The 16611-nt window shown below is 43.0% G+C and overlaps 1 protein-coding gene across 1 annotated transcript in view; it reads right to left on the bottom strand.

The window, feature by feature from the left end:
* The window catches only part of LOC100856727 (chromosome 22 open reading frame, human C16orf87), a 28450-nt gene extending 17844 nt beyond the window's left edge, over window positions 1-10606 (bottom strand). Inside the window, 2 exon segments of the mRNA NM_001252134.1 lie at window positions 3861-3957; window positions 10454-10606. Of these exon segments, the coding sequence (NP_001239063.1) occupies window positions 3861-3957; window positions 10454-10519 (163 nt within the window). The 5' untranslated portion in view covers window positions 10520-10606.
* Window positions 10607-16611: the final 6005 nt, after the last annotated feature.

The raw sequence follows: 16611 nt of genomic DNA, 5'->3' as shown, positions 1-16611 counted from the left end.
AGGTTGAGCTGATGTACAACTAGTATGAGACTTTGGATGCTGCCAGACTCAGGAAAGCACCTGGAAATCCTTGACAGTTTTGTCAGGATGTGGGTAAAAAGAATGGTATTTTATTTCAACTGCATTTTCTTGATTATTAGCGAAGTTCATTATCTTTCCAGATATATATTATTCATTTTCATTTTTTTCTTTATGAATTCTCTAATTAAAACTGGAATGTTCCTGGATCCCACTGACCATGACCATGTTCATCAAGTACTTTTATGTACTCTTCTCTATCTCCCACATACTACAAACTATCCAAGGCAAATCTTACTTTTAAGAAATTTAATTGTAGAAATGAATATACTAAACTTGTTACATTAGCCATTTTCATCTGCACTTCAATCCTTTATCTAAGGCTTCTACTATAATAAGCCTGTATTATACTCAAGTAAATAGCAGCTGCTCACAGAGGTTAGTTAACTTGTTAGATAGTGACAAAACTGGAATCTGAGTCTGAAGCCAAGGTTTCCACCCCCCCTTATCTGTACTATACCAACTGTTCTCTAGGCTTCAACACTCTTAACCCTCCCCTCCTTTGGTTTCTATGGCGTAATTTACTCCTGATGTTCCTCCACCCTTTTAAACCATTTTTTTCTGTTTCTTTTGCTGGTTCCTCTTCCTCCTCCAGGGAATTTCTAGGCTTTAATGTCTCATCTTTACTTCAAGGTTAGAGGGCTACTCTTATTAAACAACAGAACCTTAGAAAATTCCAAATGTAAAATAATGATGAACTGCTTCTTACTCATCACCATGACTTACGTAACACTACTCTCCACTGGTGATTCTCCTACAACTGACATGTACACGTGCAACTTCTCAGTTGGCCTGCACTCCCTAATAACCTCCAGCCGTTAAGATCGGTGTTTGCCAGAGTTCAGTCGCTAAACTTCCCCTTCCTACCCTATGGACCCTCTGGGACAAGCTCATCCATTTCTCGTCAACTACCATCTATTCCCTGATGGCTCAAAAGATTTATCTCCAGTTGAGGCTGTTTCCTGAGCTTTAGACTATATGTCCAACTGGGGAAAAAAAAACTCACATGGATGGTATTTCATAACCATATCCAAAACTTAATTCATCTTTCCCTCAAAATTTGTCCTCCTTGGGGATCCCTGGGTGGCTCAGCAGTTTGGTGCCTGCCTTTGGCCCAGGGCGCGATCCTGGAGTCCTGGGATCGAGTGCCACGTTGGGCTCCCGCCACGGGGCCTGCTTCTCCCTCTGCCTGTGTCTCTGCCCCTCTCTCTCTCTATCATGAATAAATAAATAAATATCTTTAAAAAAATGTGTCCTCCTTTTTATACTCCCTTTTGTAATTAACCCAAGTCACTGGAAGTAACTCTAAAATTCTTCCCTCTGGTTGAAGTGATCCTGACTCCTTAATACTTGCAGCACCTGTCCCTTCTCTCTGTCCTTGTTGGGTTTCTTCTTTACCTCATTTCTCACCTGAACCACTGGCATATGGAGGGAGCTTGAAAATATTTGTTGGATATAAAATAACACACTTGTCCCACTAGGGCACAGACCATGTCTTACTCATTTTGGAGACCCGGAACTGAGTTGACACACCACCCCAGATGTCTACTGAATCAATCATTCCAGGGTTCCATACCTGAATCAAACTCTGAGGAAATAAGAACCAGGGACCCATTTTTAAAAGCTCTCTGGATGATTTCTATATAGCTAATCCAGTAAAGTCTTTATTATATTGATAAAAGAGAGCAAATTCAAACAAAGGCTGAAATGGGATTTAATGACTTATTACCTCTATAGAGATCTAGAATAAACAGAACTCCCAGACATAAACAATTCTTGAATCACCTGCTACTATAACCTAAGCACCTACTAACTATATATATAAACTAAGCACTATATATATATATATACATATATATATATGTATATATATATATATATAACCTAAGCACTAACTCAGCATTCTCACTCAGTTAACATACTGCAATAGCGCACTTCTACCCTGTATCCCCACAATCTACTCCCCAGACAGCAGCCAAAATGGTATTTCTAAAAGGCAAATCAGAGCACGCAACCTTCCCTTCACTCCATCCCACGCCCTAGGAATAGTTTCTCCTCATAGTTTAAGAACAAAATAAAAAAAACTTTACTCTGGTTTACGAAGTCCTACACAATCTGGCCTCTGCCTATCCCTCTGGTCTCATCTCCCACACTCCCCTGCTCTTACTGTCTACACTGCAACCACACAGGCCTTTTTGTTCCTAAAATATACCAAACTTTTTCCAGCCCTAAAATTTCTGCATTTGCTATTTCATCTGCCAAGAATGTTCTCTTTGATTTCATCATGGCTAGCCCCTTTGTTCAAATTCAGCCTCAGTTTAAATGTCCCTCTCAGAGGGGCCTTCTCCAATCACTCAACCAAAAGTAGCCTTTTAGTCACATGCTAGGACAACAATCTATTTTAATCTATCATTTAATTTTAATTTATCATTGGTCAAAAGCTGGTGTTCTCCCTGTATTTATTCACTGTCTATCTCATGCCTACAAGAATGTAAGCTCCACAACAGCAGTGAACCTGCCCTGACAGTAGATTCGTTCATTACTTTATACCCAAGTCTTAGAACAGTTCCTGGCATACAGCTGGTACTCAAAATTTATCTGTAATCAATCTACTCTTATTTGGAGATCACCCCCCTGTTATGATTTTATCCGAGGATAAATAACAAAATTTCATCTTTTTGAACTTCAAAATTCAATCCATTGAATAAAGCCAATTTGATTACATTAATGAGAAAGTATAATTCCAATAAAATTATTTTTCAGATATTCTAAACCAGAGAATTATAAAAAAGTAACTAGTGTCTAAAAATTACATTCACATCAAAATCAAGTTATATTTTTCCAGATACTAATTCAAAAAAAAATCTAAGTTGTTATAAATTTTACTAGCACTGAGGAGGATAAAACCCAACGTCCATCAACCAGTGAACAGATAAACAAAACACTGCCAAGCAGTAAAAAGAATTCTTACTGATGTACATAACGATACAGCTGAATCTTACGTTACGCTCAATGAAAGAAGCCAGGCAAAAAAAAAAGTACATACTGTATGATTCTGTTTATACATAAAGTAGTAGAAATAGCAACAGAGGGATCCCTGGGTGGCGCAGCGGTTTGGCGCCTGCCTTTGGCCCAGGGCGCGATCCTGGAGACCCAGGATCAAATCCCATGTCGGGCTCCCGGTGCATGGAGCCTGCTTCTCCCTCTGCCTGTGTCTCTCTCTCTCTCTCTCTCTCTCTATCATAAATAAATAAAAATTAAAAAAAAAAAAAAGAAATAGTGACAGAAAGCACATCAGTGGTTATCTGGGGTTGAGGGGTAGCAAGGAGAGAGTAATAAAGAAAAACTACAAAACTTCAGGGGAATGATGGACATTGTTCATTATCTTGATTGTGGTGACTAGTGTAATCATAGGACAAAACTTATCAAACTATATACTTTATATATGTGCAACTTATTGTCAATTATACCTCAAACTATTTTTTAATTTTTAAAAATTAGATTATGCCCTTGCTTAAAACCCTTCAATGGCTCTCCATCCTCCAATAATAAAAAACAGAAAATTTGCTATAAGATTTATCAGCATTATAAGGGAGTTAACATTTAAATGGAATGAAGAGCGAACTAATGTTATAAGCTGATTTCCAACAGCTAATAAGAACCAAAGACATACTTCAATAGGTTTTAATTTTTAACTTCAACAGATATAAATAATATATTCACAAAAATTAATTTTACATTTCTACATCAAAAAGCTAAATATGTGATAAACTCACAATTACCTGTAGAAGGTGGTGATTTCTCTGGGTGTTTTGCATTTAAAAGTTTTCTGCTAATAAATATGTAACCACAGGGACACGATTTACATGCAACAGGAACCTGTACAAAAATAAGAAAAATTATATTACTATTTTTCTATTAGACTTCTCAATGTTTATGTAGTCTCCTGAACTGAATCATAGATTTATTTAAGGAAGTCATAAATTTATTTAGGAATCATGGATTTATTTAAACCTGCCTCCTTACCAACAAATTGAGACTGGTGGTGTGTCCAATACATCTTCACATTCTCCTAATGCTTTACAATACCATGTATATAGAAAATGCATGAAAAATGTGCTGATGGGAGTGACCAACATAAAACCATAACAGAAAAGACCATCAGACCAAGGGAAAATACGTGGGGGAAAAAAGGTAGTATTTCCTAAAATGTTTGATGGCAGTTATGTAAACCAACTGGAAAAGGGAACATGGCTGGGAATTAAAGTAATCCCAGCACAAGAATGAGGGCCCAACTCTAATAGTGAGAATGGAAATGGAGAAAGATAGATGCGCCAGACATTTCAAAAGGGGAAAATACTTCCATTATTCCATTTCATTAGAGAATGAAAATACTAATTTGAAAAGATATATGCACCTTTATGCTTATTGCTGCATTATTTACAATAGCCAAGAAAAGGAAGTAACCCAAGTGCCCATCCACAGACAAATGTATGAAGATGTGATATACATCTCAGGTGTGTATCCACTGAAGTTAGGACGACATGTATGGACCTAGAGATTATGCTAAGGGAAGTAAGTCAGAGAAAGACAAGTATTGGTAGATTTCACTTATATGTGAAACCTAAAAAACAAAACTAATGAACAAACAAAAGAAGAAACAAAGCCATAAATACAGAGAACAAACTGATGGCCTCCTGGGGGGTAAGGGAATGGGCAAAATGGGTGAAGGCGAGTAGGAGGTACAAGTTCCCAATTATAGAACAAGTAAGTCATGGAGTTGAAAGCACAGGGAATACAGTCTATGGTACTAGAATAGCCTTGTATGGGGACAGATGGCAGCCACATTTATGGTGAGCCTACAGGGCTGTCAAAACACCACATTGTACACCTGAACTAATGTAACATTGTAGGCCAATTATACTTGTCTTAAAATTTTTTTAAAAGGGAAAGTACTGAAAATGGCTCCCGTACTAATATGAGAGGGCAAGATGCCAATTACCACTGATAAAAAAGAACAGTTTAAAATTACTTTGAGGGCCAAAAGCATACCATAAACCAAAGCAAATGTAGGAGAAGGTAGGAATCAAGATCTAGCATCTTTTAGTTTCAGCTCCAGGAAGGACATTGGATAAAACACTCAAGCTTGGGGATCCCTGGGTGGCTCAGCAGTTTAGCGCCTGCCTTTGGCCGGGGGCGTGATCCTGGAGTCCCGGGATCGAGTCCCGTGTCGGGCTCCCGGCAGGGAGCCTGCTTCTCCCTCCTCCTGTGTCTCTGCCTCTCTCTGTGTCTATCATGAATAAGTAAATAAACCTTAAAAAAAAAAAATTCAAGCTCTTCAAACTTCTGTTTCTACATGTGTAAATTACAACTGCCTCCTTTCCCTATTTCAAGTCTACAATGATTTTTCAAAAGCTAAATGTCATTAAAAATCATTTTTAAAATGTTTGATTTCTCCACAATCATTTCACTAATATTAACTGTAAAAATCCTTGAAATCACATGTTCACCAAAAAACAGAAATTAATCTCAACCAAAAGCACTCACAGAATATTTTATGATCAGAAAATTGCAATTTCCTTTTGTAAGATAAATTCCATTTGCCCACTGTTCTGCTTGTGTAAAAGTTTAGTTACAATTATAAAGCTTTTTATCCAGGGACGCCTGGATGGCTCAGTCAGTTAAGTGGATGACTCTTGATTTTGGCTTAGGTCATGATCTCCGGGTCCTGATTTGAGCCCCAAGCAGGGCTCCATGATTAGTGGGGAGTTTGCTTGAGGATTTTCTTCCTCTCTCCCTGCCCCCACTTGAGTGCGCTTTTTTCTTTTTTAAAGATTTTAAAAAATTTATTCATGAGACACACACACAGAGAGAAAGAGAGAGAGAGAGAGAGAGAGAGAGGCAGAGACACAGGCAGAAGGAGAAGCAGGCTCCATGCAGGGAGCTGACGTGGGATTCGATCCTGGGTCTCCAGGACCACGCCCTGGGCTGCAGACGGCACTAAACCTCTGAGCCACCAGGGCTGCCCAAGTGCACTCTCTCTTTAAAATAAATATACCCCCCGCCAAAAAAAAAAATAAATAAATAAAGCTTGCTTTCTCTGTGTAAAGAATGCTTCATAGTCTGAAATATAAATACTTGATCTAATTAAGCTAAATTAGTATTTTGGGTGAATTTTCTTTGCATAAAAGTACTAAACAAATGATCTCTAGTTTGCAGGTAAGAAAAATAACATTGAATCCTATAAAAATAGTCAAACTCCAGATAGGCCAAATAACATACTTAAGAAGCATTAAGAATGTGATGAGATTCTTTCAAGCCAGGACAGAAAATGAAACGTTACATTTTCTAATACGGTAAAACGCATCCAAAAGAGGTTATTTTAAAAATTTCACATCTTCATAGAACTAAACTCAAAGGTACTGACTCATTTCCTTTACACTTACATCATTAAGGGCATTCACTGTAATATAAATTGTTTTAAATTAATGTTATCCAAGAAACACAGAAACATGATGTCCTTATTCAAAAGCTCCTTTGCCACTTGGCAAGCATTTTCTTCCAGCTACTAAAACTGAACAAATTTAAAGTTAGGTCTCTTATATGCAAGAAAAATATTATCAACACATATCCTGAATTAGGAGAGGGCTGCACTTAGATGAGACATGTACATATGACTTTGGCATGAAAGAATGCACAAACACTGATAGGCTGATTTTCACTCCTTAATGAGTCTTCTATGATCAAGAAACATTTATGCGCCTAAGTCACCCTAAAATCCCTTTTAAAATGGAAAGCTCCTCTTCCCAACCCCAACCCTGAAAAAATACAACCAACCACCACAACCCAAATCCTAGTAAAAGAATTCTTAAATAAGGTGGACTTCAATAATATTAATCTCTTTACAGTATAATTTGCTTTTCAAACAAAAATTCTATGTTTCCTTCAACTTTTAGTTGTAATACCAAAGATGATACTAATGAAAATTCTAATGCTATACTCTTAGGGTTTTAAAATAGAAAAAAACCCAAATTTTTGTTTATTGATGACTTCTTGTTTATTAATTTATCCCTCGAAAAGTGCATTTGGGTTATTTATATGTTTACAATAAATCACGTAAAAACAAGTAAAACGCTAAAAAAAAAAAGTGCAAAATACATCCTGGTCCTATATTGTTTGATCTTACAAAGTTCAAAATAACCACATTATAGAGAACTCATTTACATTCTTTGGTGCTAAGAGAATCAAAGTGACCTACAGTGGACACGTTTTGCTACATAACACATAAAATTTCCTATAAATAGGAAAAAAATAGCTGCTCTAATAAAAAAATTAAAAAACAGACACATACACAAAAGATACCAGACAACTAACAAGAATCTTTAATGTGGCTACATACAAAATGGTTCAGTAATGTGAGCTACTGGATGTGAAACCTCTCGAAAATGAAAAGTACTGTGGTTTAGATGTTTCAGAACGGTATTTTCAATGGAGGCCCCGTAAAGGGGATGTTATAAAACAACTGAAATCTAGGCCTTGTTTGCTGATCTCTGTACCTGTTTTTAAACCTACACACACACGGACACAGAACATAGGTAAATCTATTTAAGTGGTGCAGTCTTCTCAAACTTTAAAGAATTTACATATTATTTTATGTTTATAAAGTATACCAAAATTCTATTCTAATATTCATCAAAGACTTAGAATAACAGTAATCTCATGACGTTTAAAAAACGGCTTTCTGGATTATAATTTTTTTTTCTCATTTATAACTATAAGAAGCTTGTACTGCCTAATAATTAGCTAAAATTAATCTTTTAAAAAAATAAAATCTTTTATTTCCTTCAGTCCAGTAACTTTCAGTGAAGCAATTTCAAGAATTATCAGAAGTTTTATTTAGTCCTCATGTATACTTTCTTCTCTCAAATACTCACAATAAATAAAGAACAAAACCAACATTTTAAATTATGTAGTAGCTCCCCATGGACTCAACTGTGTCCCCCACTAAATCCAGATGTTGAAGCCCTGACCCCGAATCTCAAGGTACTTGGGAGGTGAGAGGGTCAGGTTTAAAGTCATGAGGGTGGGGCCCTCACGGTGGATTAGCGGCCTTCTAAGGGAACCAGAGAGTTCTCTCTGCTACAACTCCAACTTCCAGGCTCCAGAACCGCGAGAAAATAAACAGTCTGAGCCACTTAACCTCTGGTTTTTGGTTATAGCAGCTGGGAGCAAGGGGCCGCGGGGTCCTTGATAACGAGATGAACGTGTGCTTCCAAATTAAATGTCCAGCACATCTTGTTGAAGATTACCGGGATGCCCAACAAGCTTATCGTCCTTCCTTTTTTTTTTTTTAAGATTGATTTTCTTGTTTTTCTTTTTCTCTTCCTTTTCTTTTCTTCTTTCTTTTTTTTAAATTTATGATAGTCACAGAGAGAGAGAGAGAGAGAGAGGCAGAGACAGAGGCAGAGGGAGAAGCAGGCTCCATGCAGGGAGCCCGACGTGGGATTCGATCCCAGGTCTCCAGGATTGCGCCCTGGGCCAAAGGCAGGCGCCAAACGGCTGCGCCACCCAGGGATCCCTCTTTCTTTCTTTTCTTTTCTTTTTTCTTTTCTTTTCTTTTCTTTCCTTTTCTTTTTTTCTTTTCTTTTCCTTTCTTCCTTTCTTTCTTTCTTTCTCTTTCTTTTCTTTCTTTCTTTCTTTCTTTCTTTCTTTCTTTCTTTTCTTTCTTTCTTTTTCTTTCCTTTCTTTCTCTCTCTCTCTCTTTCTTTCCCTTCCTTCCTTCTCTCTCTCTCTTTCTTTCTTTCTGAATGATAGACATAGAGAGAGAGAGAGAGAGAGAGAGAGAGGCAGAGACACAGGCAGAGGGAGAAGAAGCAGGCTCCATGCAGGGAGCCCGACGCGCGACTCGATTCTGTGACTCCTTTTCTTTTTTTTAAACAGATATTAAAAACAGGTTATTTTTCTCTAAAGAGTACGTTATGCCAAGTAAAATAAGGTCAAGATTTGCAGTAACTTGTGCCCTACAGAAACTGGAACGCGTGAACCTGCTCCTGGAGCACAGTTAATTGGAACAAATGGAAATAACTTAAATATGGATATAATCTCCTGCCAAAGGGACTTCAATCACAAAACCCAATTCTGCCAGAATTTAACGACTCTAAGTGGCAAACTCAGTTTCAACGGCAAGAACGCCGTCTTCACTCTACTTGGAGGGACACGGCGGAGTCGCCTTTAGCCGCGTAAGCCCGGAGGGTCCGGGAACCGTGTTCTCCTTGCGCCCCCAGGCCCGCAAAGGCGTCTGGGTAAGGCGGCAGCACGCGCGCTCAGGCTCGCTCAGCCCGCGAGGTCGCCCTTAACGCACCGACACCAGCCCGTCGGTTCCAAATTTAAAAAAAAAAAAAAGAGAGAGAGAGAGAGAGAGAGAGATCCCTGGGTGGCGCAGCGGTTTGGCGCCTGCCTTTGGCCCAGGGCGCGATCCTGGAGACCCGGGATCGAATCCCACGTCGGGCTCCCGGTGCATGGAGCCTGCTTCTCCCTCTGCCTGTGTCTCTGCCTCTCTCTCTGTGTGTGACTATCATAAATAAATAAAAATTTAAAAAATAAAATAAAATATTATTTTAAAAAAGTCTCCATCCATTTCAAATTACTCCAGATTTAGGAAAAAAATTTAAAAAAAATTTTTTTTGAAGAAAAGGGGAGGAGGGAGGTAGTCATTTTGAAAAAAGATTCTCTGAGAAAAGCAAGAAAAGAAAAAAATCACCCCCAGCCCCGCGCGCGCGGGCGTGAAATCGGGGCCTCGGGGCGGTTCTCCCCGAGTTCGCGCCCGACCGGCCGCGGGCTGAGGGAACGTCCATTATTCCCGCGAGACGGGACGCGCGCCTCACGCCGAGAAACGGTTTAAAAACCAGGTTTTTAAAATCACAGCCGTGACACTGCTAATTCTGTGTGGAAACGAGTCATTCAGGGCTCATCGAGCTACACGTCGGTGACTAAAGAGACCTCGAAGCACACAAACGCCCGGTTCTGAGGCGGCGGCGGCGGCGGTCACGTCCCACGGACCCAGCGCGGGGGCTCGCGGCCGCCGCCGTCAGGAACGGAAGGAATATGTTCGTGAGGAAAAAAATGTCCAAATTTGGCCAAACTTGAAGGCGCGGCGACCGCGGCCCGTTTGTCACACGGACGCCGCACCCGGCCCGGGAACAAAGCGGCCGCCGGGCTCCCGGGCGGAGGGCGCGGCCGTGCTCGGCCCCGGGCCCGGTCACCGGGCGACCCCCGCGACCCCCGCGGCCCCGCCGCCAGGTGCGCACCGGCCGGACCGCGCCCCCGTGACCCCCCCGGACTCCCGTGCCCCGGGCCGCCCCCGCCCGGCCCCCACCTGCTGGTCGCACTCGGGGCACGACTTGGTGGCCATCTTCACTTTCTTGGCTCGACTCGCAGACATGCTCCCCTCCTGCAGGGCGGCGGCGGCGGCGGCGGCGGCCCGGGCTCCTCCCCTCCGGCCTCCGCGGCCCAGCCTCTACCCGCCGGCTCCCCGCGGCCGGGACCGAGGCTCAGGCGGGGGCGCGCGCGTGCGCGGAGCCTGCGTGCCGGGGGGTGGGGGGTGGGGGGTGGAGGGGGGCGGGGCGCGGCGTGGGCCTGCGCAGCCACGCCCCCTCCCGGCCGGCGGACGGCGCGGGGGCGGGGCCTGGGCGGGGCGCGGCCGGAACGAGCGTCGGGCTGGACCAACGAACGCGCGAGGGGGGCGGGGCGCGGCGCTGGGCTCGCCCCGGGGGCGGGGCCTAGCGACGGGGTGGGCGGGTCGGCGCGGAGCGCAGGTGGGGCCTGGCCTGGAAGCGCGGAGGTGAGCCGCTCGGGCCGACTGGATGCGCGGACACCTGCCCCGGCTCGGCGCTGAGACCTGGGTCCGCCGGAAGTCCGTACTCACTAGGCGAGTGTGGCCCGTGGCCGGACTAGATTACAGCAGAGCTGGGCTGCTGACGGCAGTAAATTGGTGGACTGTTTGGAATTTTATATCAAAATGTACAATCCTCTTGGCCTTTGACCTAGCCTTATCACCTAGCACCTCTGTCCCTACGAATCGGTGGAAGAGGTATTTTCCACCTGTACTCAAATCCATTTGTGCAAAGATGCACTCATCCAGCGCCTCAGCCCCTAAGAATCACTGGAAAAAGGGGATCCCTGGGTGGCGCAGCGGTTTGGCGCCTGCCTTTGGCCCAGGGCGCGATCCTGGAGACCCGGGATCGAATCCCACATCGGGCTCCCGGTGCATGGAGCCTGCTTCTCCCTCTGTCTGTGTCTCTGCCTCTCTCTCTAACTATCATAAATAAATAAAAATTTAAAAAAATAAAAAAAAAAAGAATCACTGGAAAAGGTATTTTCCACCTGTACTCAAATCCATTTGTGCAAAGATGCTGCACTCACCTAGCACCCCTGCCCCTAAGAATCACTGGAAAAGTTATTTTCCACCTGTACTCAAATCCATTTGTGCAAAGATGCTGCACTTTGTGGCACTGCTTCTCGGAGCAAAATCAGAAACAGCCCAGGTGTCCCAACAACAAACTGCTTGAGCAAATTAAGGCGTGCATACAATATCGCTGCAGAGCGATGTGAAGGGATACAGTGATCCCCCACATGGTGTTCATTGGAAAACCTTAAGATTGCGCAAAAATATGAGAATATATTTGTACTTGCATATGCATTAAGACACTGGAGACAAGGAACTGCGGGACAAGGACAGGAGGGAGACTTATTTTTCATTCCATATCCTATTGTAGTATTTGATTTTTCTACCACGTCAACCTAGTGTGGCCTTTCACCCATAAAGGGAAAGGATTTGAACGCGACTGTCGAAGTACCAAGTAAGCCAGGTGACCCGCTGTTGAGGGAATTAGTCCTAGAAAGCTTTCTGGAAAAGTCACCGAAGCTGAATCCCCAAGGATGTCAAGGGGAGGTCTCATCAAAAGTGAAGACCTACCAGGCAGACGGCACCACGTGGTCAGCAATTTGGTGTTGGGGGAACGCCAGGTCCAGGGCAAAGAGTTAAGGCTGGGGAGGTGGGCCATATCCAGTTATGCAGGGTCTTTGCTACCACGGGGAGAAGTTCAGATTTCATCCTGAGGGCAATGGGGCTATAAGGGTTTTAGGTTGGGGAGTAATAGGATTCGATTTGAATTTGAGAATGATTGGTCTAGCAAGATGCCCCAGGTATCAGACATGAGGAAAGAAAGGTCAGTGAAGGAGAGGGGAAGAGATTAAAAAATATATATATGGAGGCCATAACGTAAGGCCTCATAGTAAAACTTGAGGATCAGAGATATTTTCAGGATGACTCTGAAGTTTCTACTGCAAGGACCGGAGGAAGAGGAGTAGCCGTGGAACATGGTGCTACCATTTTCTGAGAATGACATAGGGCACAAATCAGAAATCGGAGCCCTGCAATCCAGGCCCTGAGTTTTCTGAGAGTTTTATTTGAGTAGGTCCTTTTTCTGGAAATCTCCTCAAAAGGCCACTTGGCTGGGGTTGGCGATAAGGGAGAGGTCTTTAACTTATTAACATTTACTAGGTACCCACCATGTGCTGGATTTTGAGGTCTAGAAGGGGTATGATCTTGGGAACCAAAAACTCCCTGCACGCCTGGGTGGCTCAGTGGTTAAGGAGACTGAGAGTTGGCTGACGAACCCCACCTGGGTTCCCCCCTTCTCTCTGGCTGCCTTCTAGCTAACAGGGCTCGTGTGGCATTATCTCTGGCCAATGACATATAAACCAGGCTGCTGGGTGGGATTTTTCGGAAGGGTTCTGAGTTCCTGGTAAAAATGAACAGATTCATGTCCTTTGCCTTTCACACTGTTCCTTACTCTCTGTGGAGCATGAACGTGAGACCCTGAAGGTACAGAAGCCACCTTCTGACATGAGACCAGGAGGAGGTTATCTATTGTTTTTTTTTTTGAGGTTATCTATTGTTATGTAACAAATGACTTCACAACTTGGTGGCTTAAAACAACAAACATTTATTACCTCGGTTTCTGTGGGCCAGGAATCCAGGTGTGGTTCTGCAATCTCCTCTGATGCTCAGCTAGGGGGGAATCTCTTTCTAAGCTCACTCTGGATCGTCGGCAGGCCTCTCTGTCCCTCATCACCTAGTCTCTTAACAACATGGCAACTGTGGGGGGCCTCACAATATGGCATTTTGGCTTTCCCCAGAAAAAAGAATGAGAATGAATGTGCATGACAGAAGCCACATTCTTTTTATAACTTAATCTCAGGGGCACCCGGGTGGCTCAGCGGGTGAGCGTCTGCCTTCGGCCCAGGGCGTGACCCCGGGATCCTGGGATCGAGTCCCATGTTGGGTTCCCTGCGTGGAGCCTGCTTCTCCCTCTGCCTGTGTCTCTGCCTGTGTCTCTGGGTCTCTCATGAATAAATAAAATCTTAAAAAAAATTTTATGGCTTACTCTCAGAAGTGGCATCCCATTACTTCTGTTTTCTATTAGATGCTAGGGCCGCCTAAGTGGCTCAGGCAGCTGAGCAACCAACTCTTGAGAATGGCTTAGGTCACGATCTCAGGGTTCTGGGATCGAGCTCCGGGTTCCAGCTCCATGCTCAGTGGGGAGTCTGCTTGAACATTTCCGTCTCTCTCTCCCTCTGCCCCTACTCACCCCCTTGCATGCACACACGAGCTCTCTCTCTCTCAAATAAATTAATCTTACTTAAAAAAAAAAAAAAAAAAAAAGCTAGTCACTAAATCCAGCCCACACTCAATGAGAGGAGAGCACACAAGGGCAAGAATACCAAGAGGCAGGCTGCCTACCTCAGATGCCACGCATGGAACCATGATCAATCCACTAAGGATGAACAAAAAGCTGGAAAGCACCTGGGACTTACTGCATCGTTAAGTACCTACAGTCATGGCCTGTCTCCCTAGATTCCTTATAATGTAAAAGAGGGAAAACAGCTCAAAATGAGATACAGCCCCACCCCCACGAGAATAGATAAAAATACCATCAGATGTTAGTGAAGTGGGGGCGTATGAAATGGTGTAATCACTTTGGAAAAAGGCCTAGGAAAACTAAATATACACATAGCCTGTGACCCAGTATTTCCAATCTTAGGTATCCGTCCAAGAGAAATGAAAATATATGTCCACAAAAAGACTTGTGCAAGAATATTCATAATAGCTTTATTTATAATAGGCTCAAACTGTGGGGAAAAAACACACAAATGTATCAAATAGGTAAACAGATAAATTATTATATTCATTTAATGGAATACTAATCAGCTTTTAAAAGGAATAAAATGTTGATACAGCACAATGAATTAATTTCAAGAACATTATGCTTAGTAGAAGAAGTCTTACACAAAAGAGCACACACTGTACAATTCCATTTATGTTAGTTCTAGAACAGGCAAAACGATTCCATGGTACAAAAAAATCAGAGCAGTGTTTGCTTCCAGCAGGTAAGAGTAGGGATAAAATGAAAAGGCATGAGAGAACTTTCTGGGCTAATAGTAATAGTCTGCACCTTCAGAGAGGTTTGTGTTACACAAATGTTTGCATTTATCAAAACATACAGTCAAGATTTGGGCATTCATCAGATTTAAATTTATAAGAACAAGAACTGTAAGCCAACACGGAACTCTAGGTAATGACATGGCTGCTGAAGCGCTTAGGGTGAAATGAGCTAATATCTGCTACTTTGTATTGAAATGCACTTAAAAAAAAGGATAGCTAGGGGAGTAGGGAAGTGATAAAGTCTAGTAAAATGTCAATGGTACGCTTTAGGCGGTTGGCATACAGGTGTTAACTGTAAAATTCAGGTATTTTTTATGTTTGAAAATTTCAATAAATTACAGTAAAGAAAACCTACTTAGGTTTTCAATTATTTGCTATCAACATATTCCTGACTTATACTGATACCAAAACAAGGGCTTTCTACAAAGTGGATGAGACTGGCTCTAACACTCATTCATTCATTTAACAAACATTTACTAGGTACCCACCATGTGCTGGATTTTGCGGTCTTGAGGGGGTATGATCTTGGGAATCAAAAACTCCCTGCACGCCTGGGTGGCTCAGTGGTTCAGCATCTGCCTTCAGCTCAGGTTGTGACCCGAGGGTCCCGGGATCGAGTCCCCCACTGGGCTCCCCGCAGGGAGCCTGCTTCTCCCTCTGCCTGTGTCTCTCATGAATAAATAAATAAAATCTATAAAAAATCTCTGCTATTGTGAATTTTATAATCTAGCAGAGAAGATGACACATACGATCACACAAACATGTAACAACTGTGATCACAGCTATGAAGGAACCATATTGGGGCCCTAAGGCCCCTGACAAGGGGACCTGACCTATAGTGGGGTGGGGTAATCACGTAAGACATCCTGCAGGAAATGTGCGTGATGGGGAGAGCTCTAACGAGGTGAAGAGCCGTGGTAGCACGGACAGAGTAGTTGGGGTCAAAGGAAGTGAATGGAGGCTACTGTGGCCAAAGCACCAACAGAAAGAGGAAGAGAGCTCACCATCCTGACAGGTCCCCGAAGGGTCTGTTTTCCCCTGGCTTCTCTCCCACTTCGCCCTAGGTCTGTCGTGCGGGGGCTGTAGATGCTCTAGGCTCACTGTAAGCAAGGAGACCAGGCAGGAGCTTCTTTAGTAACAGCCACTATGGACATAATAAACGAAACATCAAACCATTTTCTTAAATGTTTTTCTTTGTTGTTGTTGTTTTTAAGTAAACCCTCCACAACACGGGGCTCTAACCTGTGACCCCCAGATCAAGAGTTGCATGTTTCACTAAGCCAGGTGCCCTCCAACGTCACTTCTTACTCCCCTGTAATCAGGACCCAAGCTACCTCAGGGATGGGGAGATGGGACGTAGCAACCTCCACCTCCACTCCTTCCCTTCTTTTGACAACCAACCAAGGAAGTTTCGAAAGCTTTCTTTTCTGGGAAAGGAAAATAAGAGCAGTAGGACACTTGGCAGCCTTTTGTGTGTATAAAATTTCTCATTTTTCGGGGATCCCTGGGTGGCTGAGCGGTTTAGCACCTGCCTTTGGCCCAGGGCGCGATCCTGGAGTCCCGGGATCGAGTCCTGTGTCGGGTTCCCGGCATGGAGCCTGCTTCTTCCTCCTCCTGTGTCTCTGCCTCTCTCTCTCTCTATGTCTATCATAAATAAATAAATAAATCTTAAAAATTTTTTTTCTCATTTTTCTTGGAAATCTAATATAGCTCCTAAATAGTTATGAATTTTAAGCTATAGTTTCTACTTTTCCAAAGCAATGGAGCAATGATCATCATGATTCCATGTTGATGCTGTTGACAACATTTATATTTCATATTTTCGAAAAGGAATGATTTTTAAAAAGATACAAATAGCTGCCATGGGGCGCCTGGCTGGCTCAGACAGTGGAGTGAGCAACTCTTGATCTCAGGTTGTTAATTCAAGGCCCGTGTTGGGTGTAGAGATTACTTAAAAGTAAAATCTTAGGGACGCCTGGGTGGCTCAGTGGTTAAGCATCTGCCTTCAGCCCAGGGCGTGATCCTGG

The sequence above is a fragment of the Canis lupus genome, chromosome 15 (assembly GCF_011100685.1).
Source record: "Canis lupus familiaris isolate Mischka breed German Shepherd chromosome 15, alternate assembly UU_Cfam_GSD_1.0, whole genome shotgun sequence".
Classification (NCBI taxonomy): Eukaryota; Metazoa; Chordata; class Mammalia; order Carnivora; family Canidae; genus Canis; species Canis lupus.
Note: the sequence above shows the minus strand (reverse complement) of the source record. Positions and strands in the feature narration are given on the sequence as shown.